The sequence below is a fragment of the Strix uralensis genome, chromosome 17 (genome assembly GCF_047716275.1).
Source record: "Strix uralensis isolate ZFMK-TIS-50842 chromosome 17, bStrUra1, whole genome shotgun sequence".
Classification (NCBI taxonomy): Eukaryota; Metazoa; Chordata; class Aves; order Strigiformes; family Strigidae; genus Strix; species Strix uralensis.
Window position 1 is genome coordinate 8,826,829 of NC_133988.1, and position 19,345 is coordinate 8,846,173.

Below are 19,345 nucleotides of genomic sequence, written 5' to 3' on the forward strand. Positions count from 1 at the left end.
ATTAAAACATATTAAAAATGCAGAAGTAAAAATGTCTTTAAATACAATAAAGTCAATATTCCTTCTCATCACCAAATCCAGGGCATACACTGAGGTAATATTAAACTAGCCTATTTCAGAAGCTCAGCATCTACCTGACTTACTGGGAACTTCTCAAAGTAAGTAGATTTAAAGAAATAAAAGAAAATTGAGATTAATTTGAACAATGTAGTCCCTTTCTTTTCTGACAGAGAAGTTTCTCAGAGGTTTTAATCACATTTCGCTAGTTATTTCCTAATTAATTTTCCAACATTTTTACCTAGCAGTACCCATAACTACTATTTGGCTTTGCTGCAATGCGTTTTTCCCACTCATGTTCTAGTTTAAAACCTGAAGTGAATAGCTAATGTAGATTAGTTTAGCCCTGTATAATACTCTGACTGCACTGTATTTCAAGGGAGTTTACTCTTGACAAGTCTTAAAGAAGCATGTCAAGACACACAAACTGTGAAAATACCTGTTAGACCTCGTTAGATGGAAATAAATGGGACAGTATTTGAAACCATACTTACCAAGTCTAGAGGTTCTCTTAATTTAATTATTTTAAAATAAGAAGGTCATCCAGCCTGGAATAATCTCCATGGCTATTCAGTTTACACATCAGAGACAGACAGGTATCAGCATTTCCTTATTAAAAGCTCTGAGTCCTTCTACTTCTTCATTTCCTTAACACATATCTCAACCAAGAGAAACAGCATTAATATCAAAAAGAAATCTTTTGTAAGCAGAATCATATGTACAAAATTAAACAAATACAATCAAACATTTACTAGGAAAAAAAATTCTTTATTAATTCATTAATTCACAACACAATAAATATTGGGATCATACATATGAGGGACCCAGCAATGCTCAGACTTGTTTGCACCACGGTGTGGTTTGACAAACAAGCCTTCATCAGCTGGCATCCTGAGAAGAAGCCTGACTAAATTTTTTTTTTTTTTTTTACATTTTCACATATAATCAGTAATTTGCAGTGTACATCAGTCATTTCAATTGACATTAGTCAGGCTTTTAAAAACAAATCTTAAGGACCATCCCTGGCAAATCCTTCAGGAAAAAAAGCACAATCACGGCTGTTGATTCTGACATTAGGGTTATGTAGGTGTGAATGTATGTTTAGTTTTACTTCAGGGGGGCAACAACATTTTCCACTAAACGAGGAACAGAACTAGGCTGTTGTTCAAGATACAGGATCAGTTTTCATGCAGTCCACTCAGCAACTCTAAAACCAAGAGTTCTATTACTTCTGAGAACGACGACATGCCTTAGTTTCACACTCCACATATACCGAGGACACGTTTCCTTGAAATCTCTTTACTTGTTGTCCCAAGTAATTATTTTGAACTTATGATGAATGAAATTAACTCATCTTTCCATTGATTTGTCTGTAGGGGCAGACAACTCAGTCCACTGGATGCACTGGTGGGGCAGAGAAGAGAAGCAACTTTCACATGGCTAAACACCAATGTTTTCATTTATGGGTACAAAAGGAACTGTAATAGGTAATCACTAGAAAAAAAAATAATCTTGCATGCATACACATTACAGTTTAGTCAGAGGTGGGATATTTCTCACAACAAAATCTCTATAGACTGAGATGCTCAGTATCACAGTGTTTTGAAATATTAAATAAAACATTTAAAAAACCCCCCTAATTTACTACGAACATTTTTTTGTAAACAGCTGGAAAAATCTAGTAGGGTTTTTGGCTGTATCATACTCATGAGACCTTTATTAAAGGAAACAGGAACTTCTGAATGTGCAAATGTGCACACATTTATATATAGATACAAAATTTTCATCATTTCTTCTAAAGGCAGTTGCAATATTCAGGCAGTGTTTCAACTACACTTCCACTCACGGTATTTCTTTTCAACTACAAACTTATGGATGACTTCATAGATGAAAAATTGCATCAACAGATCTGATAGGGAATGCCACTTGCAGTCAAACTGCATCACCTCTTCCTCTTTTACAGATCAGAAATATGGACCAAAAAATTGGGAAACTGTAAAAAAAACCATTTAAGATTTCTTTTGTTGTTGTTCAAGTCAGAACAAATCTTTGAAAATGGAATTATCTAGTATCAATGAGAGTGTGATAAATGCTATTGCATCATATTTTAGAAGGAAGTTCTGATCACTTTTTGTCTAATTGTCTGACAGGTACAATTCTCATGGTAAAAAAGACTTCACAGTTGAAATAAACCAACCGTTTGTCTGTGTTGCATGCTGCAGCAGTTAAATAGCAATCAAATTAAAAATAGCAAAGGTATAAATGATCATCAGACTATTCTTCCAAACTGTGCAACAAGCAGAAGGACAGCTATGAAAATATGAAATTACACACACAAAAAACCTGATATAAATTATCTGCAAAAAGGATACATTTTGTTTCACCTCAGACTGATCCCTTCTTTTCCTACATGCACTATTGTACTGTAAAGGGTGCAAGAAACTATGCATATCAAAATGTTGGCAGCTGCAACTTGGATTGAAATTCAGTGCAGTTTGTTTTGTGTTTGCCTTTGTCAGGCTACCTATTTAACAGGGTTCCGCAAAAGAAGCTTCACTATCAGATTTCTGTTTCTTTGTTGCCACAAATTAGCCAGCATCTCCCCCTTCTGGATAGCAGGAAAATAAGCAGAAATTTGCAACAGATTAATGCTTTTTTACCCTGGCCAATACTCAAAAAAAAAAAAAGTTTGCAGATAATTATTTTCTATCTTTGTTCTGAGCAGGACCATTTCTTTTCTAGATCACTGTTTAATATAGTTCCCTTCATTAACATGTTTTATTAAAGCCAGACCTAAATCCATTCAGATGTAATATCCAGCTCGTCAGTGAGAAAATCTTAAAAACAAACCAACAGAATGCATTACTGTGTCAGCCAGACTTCTGCATTCTATAAAACAGAAAATGCTGCATCAGTTGGATTATTAGTGGTTTTGATTCTACTTGTCAGTGTTGCTTAATATATGGTGTTCAAGCAGTAATTTGTGAGATATGTCAATATAATTTGAACTGAACCGCATTAGAAATTTCAAAAATAGGCAGAGAACTCACTATAAAATACAACTCTTTCTTTAGCACCTCTGAGCTCATTCTCAGCCATCACCATAATGTTATGACCAGGCTGCCACTGATTAATCCATTGGGATTCATCCAGTAGCAGAACAGCTTCAGTGATAAGTGATTTTCTATTAAATTCCTGTACATATTACATTATCAAGAAAAAAAACAAGCATGACTGCTTACCCACTGCGACGCACTCTGAGGATTTGCTTTTACTAGTGAGTACAGAGTCTCAGTGTTCAAAATTAGGATCGGTAATGACTTGTCCAAGTACTTAAGAAGGAAGTATCATCACCAAAATTCTAAGGTAGGCTCTGTCTGATTCCTAGCATCTATATGAACATTATGTGACACAGTTTTGTTGGCAGTCACTCATGCCAACAGAGAAAGTCAAATGAAAACTGTTTAATTTTTAGATGGCCTTAGATGTCACTGGCTTCAGTTATATATGTGATTATTCTCTAGCTCCCAGCAAAAGAAGAGTTACAGACACTTTGAAAGAGAGAGATTTGGTACAGCAGGACTGCATGGGTTTTAGAACTGCGATGGTGCAAGGACAATTTCTTTGTCTGGCTATAAGAAAAAGCTGTCTACTGGGAGAACAAGAAAGATTCCTGGAACTCGAACCATTAAAACTGTTTCAACTCTAAGTGCCCCTTTTCTTTACAAATATATTTTGTGCTTTTTTTCCTTCTTTCCAGGGATGGTATTTAACCTCAGCAGCCTGTGACTGTTGCATCCAAGCCAGAACGCTTTGTAATGTGCAACTTGGTAATTTCTTCAGCACAGGTAGGGTGAATGCCAATTGTCTTCATTAGTTGAGGATACGTGGCACCACATCTACCAAAAAAAAAAAAGGACCCACAAAGTCAAACACTCTTCACCTGAAGCGGCTAGAATGTCCTAAAACATCAAAGTAATTCTGCTCTTGTCCATTTTATCAGGTAGAGAAGTTGCATTTATTCTTCAAACAATACTGTCTATTATTTCTCAGGCACTTACACAACAACATTTAAATGCCCAGCTTCACAACTCTGTTAGATAGGGAAGAATTGTCATAAGAGTTGAGACAGAGAGAATTAAGCAATTTACCCCAAGTCACAACTGAGTCTATGTCAAAACATATGACAAAACCATAGCCTTCAGCTTTTCTTGTACATACAGGTGTGTTTCACTAACTCTGACTCCAGATGGAAAAACACACACATCCACACAGAGGAAGAAAATCTTAATTAGGACTGCTGAAAAGAATCTGCTGAAGGAAGTAATACCAGAATATTCTTCCATGATCTTAGAGAATGCCTGGTGCTTACAGGGAAATTATCAGTGTTACAAGCAGGAGGAAAAAGTCTCTCGTTTGAAAAAACAAAACAAAACAAACAACAAAACCCCCTTGAGCTAAAATCCCACTTGCTTAATTCCTTTACTTGTCCAATAGTATTCTTAGACTTGACGACTTTCCTTTGAGCTGCTATTACTGGCAGGTCATGCTGTAAGAATAGCCGAAATGGCCCTAAATTTAACAACTGTTTCAAGCCCTCTATGGAATAATGTTCCCTCCCTTTACAAAATACAGGGAAAAGAGACACAGATGTCTTCTGGTGTCCCCATTTACATTCAGAAAAGCGCTGACAAGCAAAAAATCATTGCTGAGCACAGATGTTACTGGAGTGCTAAGTGAGGAGGGAAGATGGAAGATCATCCTTTGGAGAGGCTGAAGTAAGACCTAATATTTGACAAAGGAGAGCAGCAGCTCTTACAGCGGGTGTTCCACACTGAAAGCTCTGGATTTGTGAAATACAATAGAAACCAATACAAGAATCTGACCTGCTGAAAACCTCTTACTGTGGTTGAAGTTTTAATTTCCCTCAGGCAAGGCAGAAAAGCACTCCAGTTTCATGTGCTTCCTTTTCATTGGTTATTTTGGATAAAACTTCAAAACAATGACATCCTAAAAAATGTAGTTCTAGAATCTATACCACTGGCAATTAATGGACTACAAACACATGTTGAAAATGTGTACTGAGGGTACACTGCAATCAGTGATTTCCAAGATATTCTTCACATGATACTTGCGGTCCTGCCTTCTTAATCCTTTCTGCTTTTCATTTATGCTAGTCACTCACAACCGTAAGACTAAAACTGCAATAAAATGGTGATGATATTTAGGAAAATGAACTAACACCACAATTGGGGGTGATTTCTTGTGTCCCAGCCTACTTTCTTCAAAGAGGAGTTAAAAACTATGATTTAGTAATGTTAATACACGAATCAACATTTCTGAGGATGTGAATCAGCAATAAGAAGGGAAATGAAACAACAAATAAGAAATAATTGTAGCACACAAGAGGCATAGCAGGAATTCTCCATTTAACCAGAGAAGACCCAGAATCATTCCTTACTTCTTCAATGGAAGGACTTCTATATCGAGCAAAATCTTAAAAAAGATCATATCGCAAAGGTTCACCTACTTGGATAAGATTGTTATTGCAATTATCAGATAGCTGGAGACAAAAGTACCTCCCCCTCTCCCATCATCCTACAGAGGTTTCTTTCTTACCTTGTCATATTATGGTTAACTTATACCCCAGAAATACAAAAATTCATGCAAATCCTTGAGGAGCTTTTGAGGATCAATGCTGTGCACATTTAAAGATGAGATTAGGAAAGGAAATGCTTAACAGGTGTAAAGAAAGGTTTTTATGAAAAGCACAAATATCCTTTTAAAGAAGTGACTTGCAAAACTATATGGTGATTTCCTATCCTGTGCACAGAATACGAAAGAAGCTACAGTGAGAAAACTAACAGTAGTAAGTTAATGCACAATTTTATTTTCTGCTTTAACTATACCAAGCCAACAATATATTTTTCTCAGTTGTTCCTTAACTATATGCAGTATTCCAGTAACTAAATCCAGTACATCTTAATGAAGAACTGCGGTATTTTTAGTGAAAATATGTGCAATACTACATAAAAGTAACAAAAAGCATGGATTCTTTATAGTGTTGCCAAAACTAGGCAGCTATCTTTTATAATCTTACAATAACTTAAAAAGCAGGCTTTAGAAACTAGAGACATTCTTTTGTACTTACTTGATTCCAAGAGCAAATCCTTGAATAACTTCGCCTGCATTTGGTCCAATGAAATGAAGGCCAAGTATTCGTTGCTCTCTCTCTCGTAAGCACACCACCTGAAAACAATACATTACATAGAGATCTTTTCTTAGAACATTTAAAGATAAGGCATGAAGTTGAATTAAATGAAACTGAAGTGCCCCGAGATCCTAGTTCAGCTGTTTATTCCCAGTGTGCCAAGAATTTACGCACTTGCTTAAGTCTTACTGACTTCAATAGGTCTTATGCTTGTCCTTAAGCACCTTCCTGAATTGAAGCTTTATTAGTGTATTTGTTTCAGACTTCAGGGAGCCACTAACAACGATAATTGGTGGTAAATTTAATACTTTGTTGTTTGCCATGTGTCTGAAACCCTCACAATACCTTCTGTTGTCTAGTAACCAGACTAGTGTTATTTTGACACTGAATGGCCACCTTAGCCATTCTCCAAGGCTGTGCAGTTATTCTCAGTGGTTAATCAGCTGTATTTCCAAAGATGACCGCTAGCAATTATAGGATATTTTGTGCCTTTGTGATTCAGTCAGTAAACACTTACGTAGCAGCATATTTGGTGAGATACATTTACCACATCAGCCACATAACCTAAAAAGGAGTCAAGCCTTGGAAGCAGCTGAAGATGAAGGTGAGTTAATAAGTGTGTGGGAGGGCCTGAGTCACTGCACACTTAACTTTTATTAGAGAACTTAATGAAAAATTTTTAGTTCCTTTAAGGACACCATCTCTATAATTAAGAAAAGAAAGTCAGTCCCTGTGTCCTCCCATCAAGCATTAAATCATCACTACTCTAAAGGCTTGGATTCTTTCATTAGGAATCCCAGGAACAGTAGCAATCCTAAGGTGGTACTTTAAATATTGAGGAGTTTTAAAGAAAAAACCCTCTTGCAATAGAGTTTGAAACTCTCAAGTTTAATGTTTGGTCATGTGTTTTGGGAGTTTACTAAGGACTATCATAGAATTGCAGAACAGTTTGGGCTGGAAGGGACCTTAAAGATCACCTAGTTCCAACGCCCCTGCCATGGGCAGGAACACTTTCCACTAGCCCAGGTTGCTCAAAGCCCCGTCCAACCTGGCCTTGAACACTGACTGCCAGGGAGGGGGCAGCCACAACCTCTCTGGGCAACCTGTTTCAGTGCCTCACCACCCTCAGTGTGAAGAACTTCTTCCTCATATCTAATTTAAATCTACCCTCTCTCAGTTTAAAGCCATTACCTTTTGTCCTATCACTACCCTCCCTGATAAAGAGTCCCTCCCCAGCTTTCCTGTAGCCCCCTTTAAGTCCTGGAAGGCTGCTGTAAGGTCTCCCCAGAGCCTTCTCTTCTTCAGGCTGAACACCCCCAACTCTCTCAGCCTGTCCTCATAAGGGAGCTGCTCCAGCCCCCTGATCATCTTCGTGGCCTCCTCTGGACCCACTCGAGCAGGTCCATGTCCTTCTGATGTTGGGGCCCCAGAGCTGGACGCAGGACTCCAGGTGGGGTCTTGTGAGAGCAGAGGGGGAGAATCACCTCCCTCGACCTGCTGGCCACACTTCTCTTGATGCAGCCCAGGACAGGGTTGGCTTTCTGGGCTGGAAGTGCACATTGCCGGGTCATGTTGAGCTTCTCGTCAACCAGCACCCCCAAGTCCTCCTCCTCAGGGCTGCTCTCAATCCATTCTCTGGCCAGCCTGTATTTGTGCTTCGGATTGCCCCAACCAATGTGCAGGACCACATGATATTGACTATATTCAATATAATCCAACAACTATTATGTTATTACTACTTCACCCTCAAATATTTACTTTCATTGACATAATTCAAAGGGAATAGCTGAAAAAAAGTAGCGTCATCTTAGTTGCACTGATACTTGGGACAGTTAAGGCAAGCTGCTAAGGCACTCATACAAATCAGATGTGACAAAAGATAGAAAAACTGGTTGCAACTATTAACAATGGATATTCCTTACATAACACAATAGCAACATAATAATTTGTGATGGACCTACAGAAGTTACTACATTTATTCAAAAAAGATTGTTCCCTGATACTGAGGAGAAAAGAAAGAAAAATACCAACACTACACTTCACCTTATCTGTGATTCTCTATTATGGGCAAGTGCATCAAAAACCTTTTCAACACTGAAGCAACTGGATTGCTCTAGGAGAAGATACACTTCAAGTCCAACACTTTGGTCTAAACCAGGAGGTTATTGTTTTCGTGAGTAAGACTGAACAGCTACTCTAGTTTTGTAAGCCTAATGCTTAATTTTTTTGAAGGTAATCTACTTTCCTCAAAAGATGACAACTCAAGTATTACATATAACTAGTTAAGAACTTTGCTGGGGGAAGCAGAGATTAATCTCTCTAGAATTTGGAACACTTCTTAGGACCTTAAAAGCAGTTCAAAGACGGTATCAATCAGTAAAATGTCAGCTCTGAAAAATGCTAATATCTGTAAAGCAGTTTCAAGATGCAATGGCATATGTAATGAATATTAAACATTTGAAGTTACACTAGAGAAACAGGCTGTCACCAAGAAAATATCTCATCCATCTTGAGAGGTTTTTTTGCCAAACAGTCCTTAAAGCTGGCTGTACTGTATCTCTTGTTTTAAGTTAAAAGCAAGTTAAAAGCTCACATCACTCACTTTCATATAGCATTGAGTTGCATCTCTTTCAGCCACTGTAAACTCTAAAGGTTTATAATACGCATGGTATACCTGGTAGGGAAACCAATAACATTTTGTGTTAGAGAGTACTATTATGTCAAAAACTGCTACTTATTATTATAACGACTACATATTTATAATGCTGTAGAAAAAACTGATTTATTTATAACTGGTTCATTATTTTAAAGAAAAATATGGAAAGCACAGTAACAGTTTAACACAAACATTTCTTAGAGAACCATTAGATTGAAAACAAAACTGAAAAAAAATCACAAATAATCATGTTACTCAAACCACTGCCCCAAATTAAAAATGTTAGTTTTGTTCCTTTAAGCTTCTCCTGAAAGCTTAATACCTTGCTTACTGAAAGTAACGAAACCCAAGCTTTCCATATCTATAATAAGGTATACCACAAGACAACCCAAACTCTATTGTTTGCATTCTGAATAGTAAATGCTTATTTTCTCATTAATGATTTTGCCTGGGGCTCCAAGCTAAATCCATCAGCTGAACTCACTCTCCAATACATACATGACATCAGCATCTTATGACACACACACCCCAACTGTCTGCCTTAATCAGATGAGAACAATTGTTTTACAGTAATTCATATCATTCTAGGTGGCACTAGCATCCAGAAACTCAGATAAGAGTTCTGGGACAGATTTTTGAAGTATAAATTATATTTCAGAATCATAAAAGACAAAACTAGTAATTGACTAGTCATGAAGTATGGAGTTTTGTATTTCCATAGCTTATCGAGTCTTATGATGACAGTCTTTTTGATCAGTGAATAAAGATAACACAAGATATCTTTTCAAGTGTGACTTGTTTGAATTTTGTCTTATTATACAGTGATTGTGAATTTCTTCATCATGAGTACCTTAATCTCATTCCTCATATCAGAGGGCTGGTTGTGAATATATGCCATAACAGATTTCTACATCAATATGCAATGCCCAGGCATATTACACCAAGACATTTTAGCCACAATGACACTTAGCAGCTTGTGTGAATATTTCTGGGGACATCCCAGAAATTTAGACTATAGAACCTGATCAGCAATTCTGAAAATTAAAAGGAACATAACCATTATTTAATGATGCTGCACAATATAACTTACTAAAAAGGCAGCTAGCTTAAAGCTGTCACACCCTATCAATACTTTTAAGCCCACTAGATAACAGTTTCCATTGTGACCTGCTGCAATAGTTTTAAAGTCCTGAGCTTTTCTGAATACACCAACTCCCTAACTGCAAACAGTATTTTGGGGACCAAAAATTTTGCCTGATAGAACAGTGAAACTTCTGTCTTTTCATAGTGCAACTCTGACACCAACTATAAAATTAGAAGTATTTTCATACCTCAATATTATCTGATCCATAACATCGCACAGCCATTTCTTCCGACAGTCCAACACAACCATATTCCAAGGGAGTGAAAACTGTAGTAGGTACCTGCTTGCAAGGAAACAGAAAGTGTTACTGTTGAAGCATATGAAGCAGCTGCACGGCAGATACAGGGGAGACTTTTGCATGACCGAGAAGTGTAGCTCTGTCACACACATTCAGAATCATAGAATACCAGGTTGGAAGGGACCTCAGGGATCATCTGGTCCAACCTTTGCTGGCAAAAGCACAGTCTAGACAAGATGGTCCAGCACCCTGTCCAGATGAATCTTAAAATTGTCCAATGTTGGAAAATCCACCACTTCCCTGGGGAGATTATTCCAATGGCTGACTGCTCGCATTGTGAAGAATTTTCCTCTTGCGTCCAATCAGAATCAACCCAAGAGCAACTTGTAACTATAACTTGACTGCTGTCAAAGCTAGATTCCAGAAGACAAAATGCAATTCCTTTAAAAATTCTTAAGGAAAAAAAAAAAGCATAAGATTTGTTTTTTATTATTGAAAAAAGAAATAACAACTCACATTGTCATAGTCCATCAATTCTGAAGACTGGCCAAAAAGACGCTGAGCCAGCAGTTTTCCTGCAGCTATTGCTGTGGGTGTTAATTCAGGACGGCCCTAAGAAGAAAGCACAAAGATTTGTTTTAACTAAGAGAGAAGTAGCATCCAAGGATTTCTCCTGGGACAATGGTCAGAGGAAGGCCAAATCTTTGGAATTCCAGTCTAGTAGCCAGGGCTCCAAATAGAGAAGGCAGTAATAATTTTTGTCCAAACATGCTTTTAAGTCTCTGAGTTTAATATCTGTCTTAACAGGGGGGAACAAATGCCATGAATGTGTCAAAACCTTCTATCTTATCATGTCACCTATTCAAAAGCAGAGGATATTCACATGCTAACCATTCACTTTCCCCCTTCTTTTCACAGTAAGTCATCAAGAAATTTTTCAGATGGTCTTTTTAAAGCAGGAAAAGCCTAGTATAAAGCAACAGTGTTTTTACAATATCAGACCTTTTTAAAAAAAGTCTTCTGTCACATTTTTACAGAACACAGGCACAAAACTTTCCTATTTGTAGGCACTCTTACTGACTTCCTATGTTGGTCCTGGACTGGAGAAGTGGAACACTATTTTGCTAGCTCTGCAACCTATATGTTGAGTTGGTCCTAGTCTCAGGCTCTGGTATTAGAAAGGGGCTTCAAAAGGATTGCTGTTAGCAAATGCTAACTTCCTGCAAGTGAGTAGTGGAATGATAGCAGCATATGACCAGGACATGCTCCAGTTCAAGACATGAGTCCTGGCTACTTTTTATATCCAAACAGGACTATGCAGTGTGTCAGAACCCTAATTTTGAGTGCTGGCAGTACAATACCACTGGAGCATCAGAACTCCAGTGCTAGTTTTAAGGAAGCCAGAATATTTTGCAGATTGAAGTAAGGCATTTTCAAAGGCGTTTTTTGAAGTCCAAGGAAGAACAGTCCATGTAAGTTAATAAGATCTAACAAACTTCATAAATGTAGTAAAAAGCATTATTTAAGAGTTCATCCAAGACATATCATCCAGGTACTTGTCTGAGATGAGGAAAGAGGTCACAAATCTAGAAGGAATGATGTGGGGACATAAAAAAGCCATAACTGAAAAACACCTCTGTGGGACAACAGGGAATACTTTATAAAACGTGTGAATCTTTGATTCATACAGGTCCTATCTAGATACAACAATTGTCACACTCCTGCAAAGCCCCACTTCCAATAAGTCATCCAATAAGCCCTCAAAAACAGTCTTCAGTAGAAAATAAAATAAGGATTCCCCACCACACACATTCAAGTTTTTCAAACTGTTTTTTTCATTATCCTAAAGTTTTTTAGCATGTACTGGAATTCATTCCTCTTTTCTGTATGTTGCTAGATAGATTCTGTACGTGATATTAGCTACCATTTACTTCAATAACACATACCGTATCAATTATTTGTATATTAATGTGCATTTATGCTTTTATCTGTACTAATGACCACTTGAGTTAAAACTTCCATTGCAAAAAACCAAACTGCAACAACATTATGTCTAACCTGATAACAGAAACTACAATTCTAATTGTTAATGAAGACTAACCTATTTTTCCCCACAGCTCATGACAAATTACAAAACTGAAAATCTACCCCTTTTTTTCCCCCCTAAGATCCATCAAGTCATGCTTTTTGAAATCCAGCATTTTGACTTTCAAGTCTGTAAATGTCATTTACCAGATGAAATTTGCCATTTGTTTTTTCTTATACACATTTGCCTGAAACATGGCTGCCAATCATTTCTGTAGCAGGAAATACAGATGTTGTTTTGGCATTCCAGAACTGAATAGAAGATTGAAACGAGAGATAAAATTGTGAAAGCACTGCCATGCATTCCATAAAACCCAACTAATTACTAAAACATCCATGCAGATAAAGCCAAATTTCTCATAAACAATGACTTAAAGACCTTCCTTGGTAAATATTTGAAATGAACATTCACTTTGCAGTCATGTGTAGAACTACTCTGCTGATTATTATGGATATGAATTGTTCATAAGAATCCTCCAATGCATTATACATTTAAGAGAGATGGCTCCTAAGAGAGTTTAAAAAGCTTTGAAGTTATGTGTATTTGTTCTAACACAACTCTTTTTGGTCTTATTTCTATTCAAAGCAACATACTGTACATTCCACCTTCTCTACACATCTTTGTTATAACACCCTTTGAAATATGACAGATGTATAGCGGCATGACCATATGATAAACCTCCTTCTGAGAGAATTTCTTTATAGTGTGTGCCCTGCTTTTCAACAAGAATACTACTGGACGAAGAATTTTTAACACAGAGAGTTTATATCAGCACTGAAAAAAATTCAAACTAAAATTCCAGCCTGATCTTCCTCATCCTGATTAGAAAAGATGAAAATGCCTAAATGCAATTTCACCTGTCAGTTGAAAATAGTATTTTGCTAAAGCTTGAAAAACTTTTTTTGAGGGTAGACAAACTGACTGACCTCTGGACATTTTTTTCCCCCTTTTCTCCAGATGAACAGCTTGAATAACATTAGGATTCCATTTGCCATACAAGGGTGCAACAAGACACCCATGCACACATAGTTTCCCATTTGTGCCAGCTGTGTATGACTCTAAAATGAAAACAGTCAATCTGAGCATATCAGGAAACTTGCCTTTCCCCTCTCTCAGTCCCCTTCCAGCCAGGGCACTGAATTAAAACAAAACAAAAAAAAAAGTAGTTATTGCTATTTGGTAGCAATTTAGTGTCTATTCAGTGTGGTGTAGTAAAGGAAGGAGAAGGAGGGCTTGAGAACTACTTGCAAAGGTATGAGCAATAGCACTTTATGGTAGCAAAGAGACTCTGACAGGGAGAGAGCAGAGCAAAGAGAAATTCTGAGCAGGAACACTGAAGAAAAAAGATCTTATTCTTATAAGCAATATTAGGGGTCACTGATGCTCATTCACAAGAAACAAGATGCCCCTTCCTGTGCTCTTTTGGTAGGCCTCACCCAGAAAGTATCACACACCAATTTCTACAGCTTTGCAGTTCTCAGCAGGATGCACTTGATTCTTCTGTATGTATTCTTTGAGATGTGCATCAACAGAACTTTCTTTCACTGCTGATTCCCATGCCAATGAAATTTATTATCTAAATTAATTCTGCTTTAAAAAAAAAAGACAAAATTAATTTAAGTATTCAAATAAAATAAACTTAATTGCTTAGCAAGTGGAATTACATGGCTCACATTGTACTGGAGTCAGATAAGATAATGGCAATAATTCCTTCCATCTTTAAACTCTATAAATGCATGAGTACAATACCGTGATTTCTTTAATTCCCTGTATTAAGCCCATATGCAGGTAAAAGCTTAAGAGAATATTTCTACAGAGCACTGATTTAACTCTGTTTTTTCCCCAGCTGTACACTGGACATAGTATAAAACTGTGTTGCTGGTTTTAACGCTTACATTTAAAAGTGCCTACTGAACAACTCAAGTTCAAAAATCTGCACTAATGAGGACAAAAGCAGGAAAAGGAAATCCAAGTTTTCACAACAAAATGAAAACGATGAATAAAAGAAGACCTGATTTTTTAGATCCAGAGTAGGAAAGAGGAGAGCATCCTGCCTCCTCCTGTCTTATATTTCTTACTTAACTAAATCCTCAAAGGGCAGAAGACAAAAAGCACCCAAAAGGAAATTACTTGCCCAAAATAACAATGCAGATTGGCAGCAAAATGAGCAATAAAATCTAAGGCCTTGCCAGCATTGCCTCTAACAAATGCTTCTTGGATGAAATTAAAAAGAAAAGTTTGGAAACCAGGAGGCCCAACCAAGGTATGTATCAGGGACAAGCAGGTGTAGGAGGTCACTGTGAGCAGAAAGAGGACTTCATGAAATATCCCAGAGCAAGAAGTGACAAGTACAGAGGGAACCTGTATGTGAAGTGAGAAGAAAGGAGAGGAACTATACATAATCCCCAAACTCTGAGTGACTGGACAGGACAGAGAAGCTGTGGAGAGTAATTAAAAAAAAAAAAAAAAAAAAAAAAGGAGAAATAGCTGAGCAGGAAAGAGTTTTAACACAGTTTAAAAGGAAATGGCAAGTCATTTGCATGAAGATGGAGACAGACAGGAAGAAACACATGTCTACATAGAGGTCAGAAATGGTCATTAGATTTATGAGATTTAAGTGTCTCTGGCAGTTCCAGAGTCCAGTCAGAAATTTGCAAGGCTATTCCCAAGACATTCTGTAACCTGTTACATCTCTTCAAAAACTCAGAGCACCTGTAGGGTTTATAAATTTGAGAGACCTTTAAAAGATGACAGAATGAGAAATCTTTTAAAGGTCTCTCAAATTATACTATATATGGTGTTTGGATGTTGCTACAGATTTACCAGACTTTTAAAAAAAGATGCCTTCACTATATCAAAAAAATCTTGACAGGAAGGCATATGCTCATTTCCATTAAGTTCAACTACAGGTAAGAGAATTCTGTATCTTGCAATGCTCAGCCTCTATATTCTACATGTTGCACAAATTTTTCAGGAAGAGCAGGCAGCTGATGAAAACATCTTCCTGTAACTGTATAGTTCAGAATCCAGACAAACATTTTTTTTTTATAAAGACAACATATTTGAAGATGCCCAGTTCTCAGAAGATACTCTGAATTCTTCAGTAAACTGAAAACTGAGATACTGAAAGTATTTGAGTGCACTTTGATCAGGGTAAGACATGCTTGTCATAGATAACTGTAGATTATCAACAGCACTAGATTAAGGCCAGAGAATTGTTTTTGCATCTATAATAACGAAATTATTTTGCTTAAGTTATAACATCCCCTCCTTTAAAAAAATACCAACAAAAAAACCAAACCCACACCTCATGCTTACCTGGCATAATCATCCACAAATCATGAACACAAGTCAAATTCATTTAGTATTTGCAGCAATTACTTTTTCTTATTCTAGAGGAAAAAACTTTTGTCAGAGCATTTTGTGTTGGGAAGCAGAAATGCTGTCTTGTGACTAGTCTCAAACCCCAAAATACTAAAAATGGAATTACAGAACTTGTCACAGTCATTCACAGTAAGTGTATTTAACTCCCGAAGGCAAGAACTGCTTTCACTCAGCATTCACAGGCAGCATGAAGTCATATGTCTGAAGTGATAAAAACATTATTAGAAAGATAATTGAAGTGATAAAGACATTATTATTAGCCTCTGACCAATGATGCATTCCCTGATAAACATCAGTAATAATCTCTAATGTTGAGACACTTCACAAGATCCATGTAAAGGAAATCACTGACCCAGGTGGCTGTCATAAACACTACAGCTCTGCAAAATGAAAAAGAGCAAAACACCAAGATATATGCTAGAGCATGACGACATCTGGGGACTAGTTATTAGTCAGGAACAAAGTTGACTTCCTGTTATTGTAAAATAGTTTATGTAGACTCAGTACCTCTGTTATGTCTCCAATTGCATAAATGTGAGGAACAGAAGTAGCTTCACTGGCATCAACAACGATCTTCCCAGTTTCAGAATTAGTTTTCACTCCAACTGTCTCCAAATTGAGAGTTTCAGTGTCGGGGGCTCGGCCTTAAGGAGAAAAAAATAAATTAAGTTAAAACTATTGGAAAACTTTAACAGTGTTAATCCAAAAAGCTGGAATCCTCCACTGTAGGTTTCCAAGAACTTTGTGTTATTTGATAGTCCAAATAGAAACATGACAAAACTTATCTCTTACTGAAAAAGTTGTAAGGATAGAAAGTATGGATATGAATTTCTTTGTGAAAGAAGCTGTATTACTATTGCCTTTACTCAGACTATTTCAGAGAAAGTTATTCTTTAAAAATGTGCAGGACAACATCCACTGCAAAAAGTGCAAAACCCACATGATTTAATATATATTGCATATTCTAAATTCAGTTTCCTAATGTAGCATGAATATGCATATAATAACTAAGCGACTTTGACACTGAAAATTTCTAATAAACGTTAATCGAATGGCACTCAATACTAACAAGCAGCCTGTTGTGCACACTAGTGGATAAAAATTATTAATAATGCTGTTGAACATTAAACATTCCTAAAGTCCTCTTTTCTTGTTATCTGATACACTTATCTTGAAGCTTTTTTAGTTCCCTCAGCGTGGATGAAAAAGTTTACCAACTTTGCTTTCAAGTCCTTAATGCTGAGTTATTTAGCTCAAACTCCGTATTTGAGCTATTTCTGTAGAGTTTAGAAACACTATTTTAAATGGATTTAAATATAGATGAGGCAAATTCTACCAAGCCTAGATTTTATTACAGCTTCCTCTTTCAATGATTTTAAATTATCTCATCTTTAAACAAATATTTTTGTAGTGTTTTCTGCATAGAGTTACCACTTAGACCACCGAAGTCTTGATAACATTACACTGAGCTTTCCATACAGCATCTAACAAAGCAATTCCTGACCCAGAAATTGCAATCTTAAATCCTATCCGATTTTTCAAATGTATTTGAAGACTAATAAGCATAGCAGAATTATCAGATACTCCCAAAATCGGTAGGGACACGCAGGATCACTTAGAAAAGATTACCTGAATATATCCAAATGAAGGAAATTTTATGACATTGCATCCATTTTTGGAGGCTATAAATGAATATGAATATATCTACGTCTGCATATATAGGCCTCCTTTACGTGTGAGTCATGATTTTGTGTTTGATGTTAATACAGAGCTACAGCAAAGCAAAACAAAAAGGGAAATGTGTTTTCATTATAAAAACAAGCTCTTTGATGTTAATGTAGGAAATTATTAAACAAAAGGAAAACCTGGCTTGTCAATACAGACCTAATTATATGTAAACATATGATTCACTGCTTTATACATCTGCCATATAGCCAGGCCCCCCAAACAATGTCACATCTGAATGCCTCTGTAAAGACTTCTGTGTATTAATTTCATCTGGTGAAACCAACACTTCCTCTGGGAGTACTGACTGAAGCTGTCGGCACTTGGCTATCTGTCTGTCTTCCCTTCTGTTGTCCCCATGGGATGTTGATCTGCTGTTCCTTCTCTGCCCCCTGCTCCCCAGTCCTGATGCTATCAGGCAACAAAAATAATAAACCTCCAGGACCTTATCTTGGCTCGGATGTGAAACAACTTCCTACCGTTGTATTTCTTTGTGTATTGAGAGTAAAGCCTGGATATTCTGCAAATGGACAACTAATGGGGTTTTCTAGTTTCCCCTTTTTCCTGCCAGGCAGAGCCAAGAGAAAGCTTAGCACGCAATGGCAGGCACTGAGAGAGGAAAAAAAGAAAAACTGTCAATAGAGTCATTTAAAGACCTGTGACAACAACAGCTGAGTTTATCAAATCTGCAGGATAACACTTAACCTTTCGATTCCAGTCTATTTTAACATGTGTACAGCTTGGTATTAATAGCTAAGAGTTACAAAAAATGTGTTGCTACTCATAGTGAAATTTCTCTCTCAACTTTGCTGCCTAAATATTATTTCTGAAAGCAAAAACAAAACTTTAAAAAACTGAACTGAAGCTTTATTGGCCTTTAGCCCCATGCTGGCTCACCTCCATAAGCCAGTATTACACTTACTGATCTTGCTTCTCCTCAAATTCAGTAGCTTAGGTTCATGATTATCTAATGTGTCTTGGTAAGTTTTAATGTCAAACTCAGGAAATTCTGGTATTTCCCAACATTCACTTATTTGTATTATAGAATCAGCTCTCACCTTTTCTCAGTAGTATTGGATCAGAAGGACATTTATTTCATACGCATAACTCTTAAGTTTTTTACATTTACAGTTTCAAGAAAGCATGAGTTTACAGCTTATTTCTACAATTCAGAGGGCAATACAAAACTATACCAAATCCTATGAGGCACGCAACACAGAGATGGCCTCCCTCCCCTAAAGCTAAAGCCAGCACGTGTGCTTTTAGTTTGAGGATGTCCACTGCCCTGAAACTGCCACAGAACAAGGAGTGTATGATTGTATAAGACAGAAGACTAGATTTAGATTTTATTCAAAACAGCAAGATATTACGCCAGACATCTAGAAGAAAGATGACAATTCAAATCTGACGCTTAAAAAGGTTACCTGCACTTTTAATACTACATCATAATCTCATCATTATTAGACCCACAAAATAACCACATAGCTGTGAAAACTACACAGATCCCTGCTTTCAGGGCCTGCCCCCATTTGCTTTTAACTTTAGAAGAAAAACCAGTTTTTTGTAAAACCTAACAACATGTCTTCCTAAAGGGGCTGTCAGCCAGCTTAGCTACAGAGAGTGACAAGAGACTGGTTTAAGCACCCATCTTGGATATGTGCTAGGCTGGTTATATTGTGATGTGGCATTTCTGTCTCATCATCTGCTGAGGGGCTCTGGTAACCACACTTGTGCACAGAATAAGGTGAAGGCAATATCAGGCTGCTGTGACCTTCAGGTGTAGGACCTTCAACAGTGGAGACTGAAGCAGCTAAACTGAGAAGAAAGCACAGGAATAGGCAGAG

At 37.1% G+C, this 19,345-nt stretch overlaps 1 protein-coding gene across 8 annotated transcripts in view; it reads right to left on the reverse strand.

The window, feature by feature from the left end:
* Nucleotides 1–804: 804 nt before the first annotated feature.
* Nucleotides 805–19,345, reverse strand: part of TXNRD2 (thioredoxin reductase 2) — a 37,740-nt gene continuing 19,199 nt past the window's right edge. For 3 of the 8 annotated variants that reach the window (XM_074887428.1, XM_074887430.1, XM_074887431.1), the window contains exons 12-17: nucleotides 16,284–16,420; nucleotides 10,823–10,918; nucleotides 10,256–10,348; nucleotides 8,871–8,942; nucleotides 6,209–6,306; nucleotides 805–3,956 (exon numbers count right to left, since the gene is read on the reverse strand). In XM_074887428.1, the coding sequence (XP_074743529.1) occupies nucleotides 3,833–3,956; nucleotides 6,209–6,306; nucleotides 8,871–8,942; nucleotides 10,256–10,348; nucleotides 10,823–10,918; nucleotides 16,284–16,420 (620 nt within the window). In that variant the 3' untranslated portion in view covers nucleotides 805–3,832. The other 5 variants (XM_074887429.1, XR_012631332.1, XM_074887432.1 and 2 more) reach the window with 5 other exon arrangements.